Here is a 2,631-nt window from a genome sequence, read left to right on the forward strand (position 1 = left end):
ATTGTAGCGGTGCTTAGGTGAAGCCCTGCGACGGTAGAACATCAAGATCGTCACCACGCCGTCGTGCTGACGGAACTCTCCCTCGACACTCGGCTGGATCGGAGTTCGAGGGACGTCATTGAGCTGAACGTGTGCTAGAACTCGGAGGTGCCGTAGTTTCGGTGCTTGATTGGTCGGGCCGTGAAGACGTACGACTACATCAACCGCGTTGTTCTAACGCTTCCGCTTTCGGTCTACAAGGGTATGTAGATTACACTCTCCCCTCTCGTTGCTATGCATCACCATGATTTTGCGTGTGCGTAAGAAATTTTTTGAAATTACTACGTTCCCCAACAGGAACCGCATCACTCTAGCGAAGGACGGACAACCACAACCACAGCCGCTCCCCGATCCCTAGGACCTCCGTCAGCAGCCTCTCGGTGATGAACTGCTCGAACACTATGGGCCATGTCAGCACCGGCACACCCGCCGCCACCGTCTCCAGGACGGAGTTCCATCCGCAGTGCGTCACGAAAGCCCCCACTGCCCGGTGCCCCAGGATAGCCCTTTGCGGAGCCCAGGCGGTGACCACCATGCCCCTGCCTCCAACACGCTCGCGCCACCGCTCCGGGGGAGACCACTTGTCCATCCTCACCACCCACAGGAACGCCATCCCTGAGGCCTCAAGCCCGAGAGCGAGCTCGTCCAGCTGAGCGTCGGAGACGTGGGCGAGGCTGCCGAAGCACACGTACACCACCGACCGGCTTGGCTTCGAGTCAAGCCAGTCGGTGTACCGTGAGTCGTCGGCTTCCGGTGACGACGGCAGTCGTAGTGACACGGGGCCTAGCATGTACGCACGCTTCGCGTAGCCATTGCCCACGTACATCCCGCAGTAATGCTCCTCCAGATCTGGCGATGTGTTGACGGCCAGCCCGAAGCAGTCACCTTGCACCGCATAGAGCCGGTCGAAGGTGGATTGGTCACCCTTCCGTTGGCTCCTCAAGTATTCCGGCAGCTCCACCGTGGGTACTCGTATCTCGGGGTCCGGAAACCGAGGGATGGTAGTCACCACCTCCGGCTCGCTGCTGGAAACGCGACCCAGTAGATGGCGCATCGCGAGTGTCGAGAAGGCGCCGATGACGTTGAACGTGACGCATGGCACGCCGAGCCCGTCGCAGACGCCGGCGTTCCACATGAAGTGCACGTCGGTGATGAGCGCGTCCGGCGACTGCGCCCTGATGAGCGTTTCCTGGACGGGGCGCATCAGCGTATCGCTCAACGCGGCCACATCGATGCGCCATGCATCGGCCTGCGCGGCCGTGCCGAGGTTCTCGACGCCCCTCGGGAGGCCGTCCACGGCCGGGAACGGGTACGTCGCCACCTTCACCGGTATGCCACTGCCGTTCTCGTACCGCTGGAGCAACGACCGGACGAACGACACGTTCGCCGGCGTCACCGCGATGGTGGCCTCTACGGCCTGTGGTCTGGCCGTCGCAAGGCTAACGGCGAGCTCGGTGAAGGGCCCGATGTGGCTGGAGGCGAAGAAGGGGATGAGGAGCACACGCAGCTTCTTGCTGCTGCCAGTGGTTTCCGTAGAGGCCATTTTCTTTGCAAATTACTACTGCTAGCGGAAAGTTAATTACCTGCCTGTGAACGGTATAAGTAGGAGTAGATGTTGGACTAGCCCTATTGCTCAGTGTCGATTGAAAGAATAAACTACTGCTGGTAGCTCAATGCACGCCTACCGCGTGGTGAAATTTTTAATGAGTAAATTACTATATATTCCATCTCATGTAGTAGCAAATCTTTGACATCTTGAAACAATCATATGTGGTGCTGGAAATCCAATTAGTGACACACCACCCACGATTGGAGGTGCTAGAATCCTTACACGATTGTCAATCTAGAAACACCGCTATCTATAGCATCTCCGCTCCGGATCCAGCTTGCCTGCTCCCTCCCCATGCTCCCATCCGTACTTTCACTTCATCCTGTGGTTTTTTTTTTCTTTTCTCTTTCTAATCTAATCATCTCCCCCTGATTTTAAGAGGGTGAGGCCGGGCCTTATTTTGTTCCAATCAAATCAAGCCACGTACACGAGAGCACGGATAGGCACACGCGAGGAGCAGGCAAGTCTCGTCTTTACTATTCGTACATTGAAGGAGTTGTCCCCATGTCCAACGCATTGAAGGCGTTGCCCCAAGTCCAGAATCTGCATGCAAATGGCGTCAGTACTAATTAAGCTGAAATTGAAGCATTGCATGCGATGGGTGTTTCCTTTTCCCACAGGCAGCCCCGACGTAGGATCCCCGCGTCGTGGAGGCCGCCAGTGGGCAGGCGCCCGATCGGAGGAGCTCCGCGCTGCCGGGCAGGTTTGTGTCTCTCTGCCGAGCAGCAAGGGAGGAATCTCCCGTCCCCGGTCGGTCGTACGTCTCCACGGTGCGGACACCATCGTCAAGCAGGCGATCGGCTCGGGATGCCCTGTGGCGTGGAGGCCATCGGCGGGCAGTTGACCGGGCGGAGAAGCTCCGCGCTGCTGGCCAGGTTCGTGCGGCCGCGGAGCGGAAAGGGAGGAGTCTCGCGTCGTCGGTCGAGCCTATGCCTGCACGGCGCGGACGCAGCCGTCAAGCTGGTGATCGGCTGGGGAAGCCC

The 2,631-nt window shown here is 58.6% G+C and overlaps 1 protein-coding gene across 1 annotated transcript; it reads right to left on the reverse strand.

The window, feature by feature from the left end:
- Positions 1-334: 334 nt before the first annotated feature.
- LOC119343489 (UDP-glycosyltransferase 73B5-like) lies at positions 335-1,587 on the reverse strand. Its single transcript, XM_037614415.1, has one exon. The coding sequence runs from the start codon at positions 1,580-1,582 to the stop codon at positions 350-352; it is 1,233 nt and encodes a 410-aa protein (XP_037470312.1). The 5' UTR covers positions 1,583-1,587; the 3' UTR covers positions 335-349.
- Positions 1,588-2,631: the final 1,044 nt, after the last annotated feature.

Source organism: Triticum dicoccoides, unplaced genomic scaffold, assembly GCF_002162155.2.
Source record: "Triticum dicoccoides isolate Atlit2015 ecotype Zavitan unplaced genomic scaffold, WEW_v2.0 scaffold129772, whole genome shotgun sequence".
NCBI classification, from domain to species: domain Eukaryota; kingdom Viridiplantae; phylum Streptophyta; class Magnoliopsida; order Poales; family Poaceae; genus Triticum; species Triticum dicoccoides.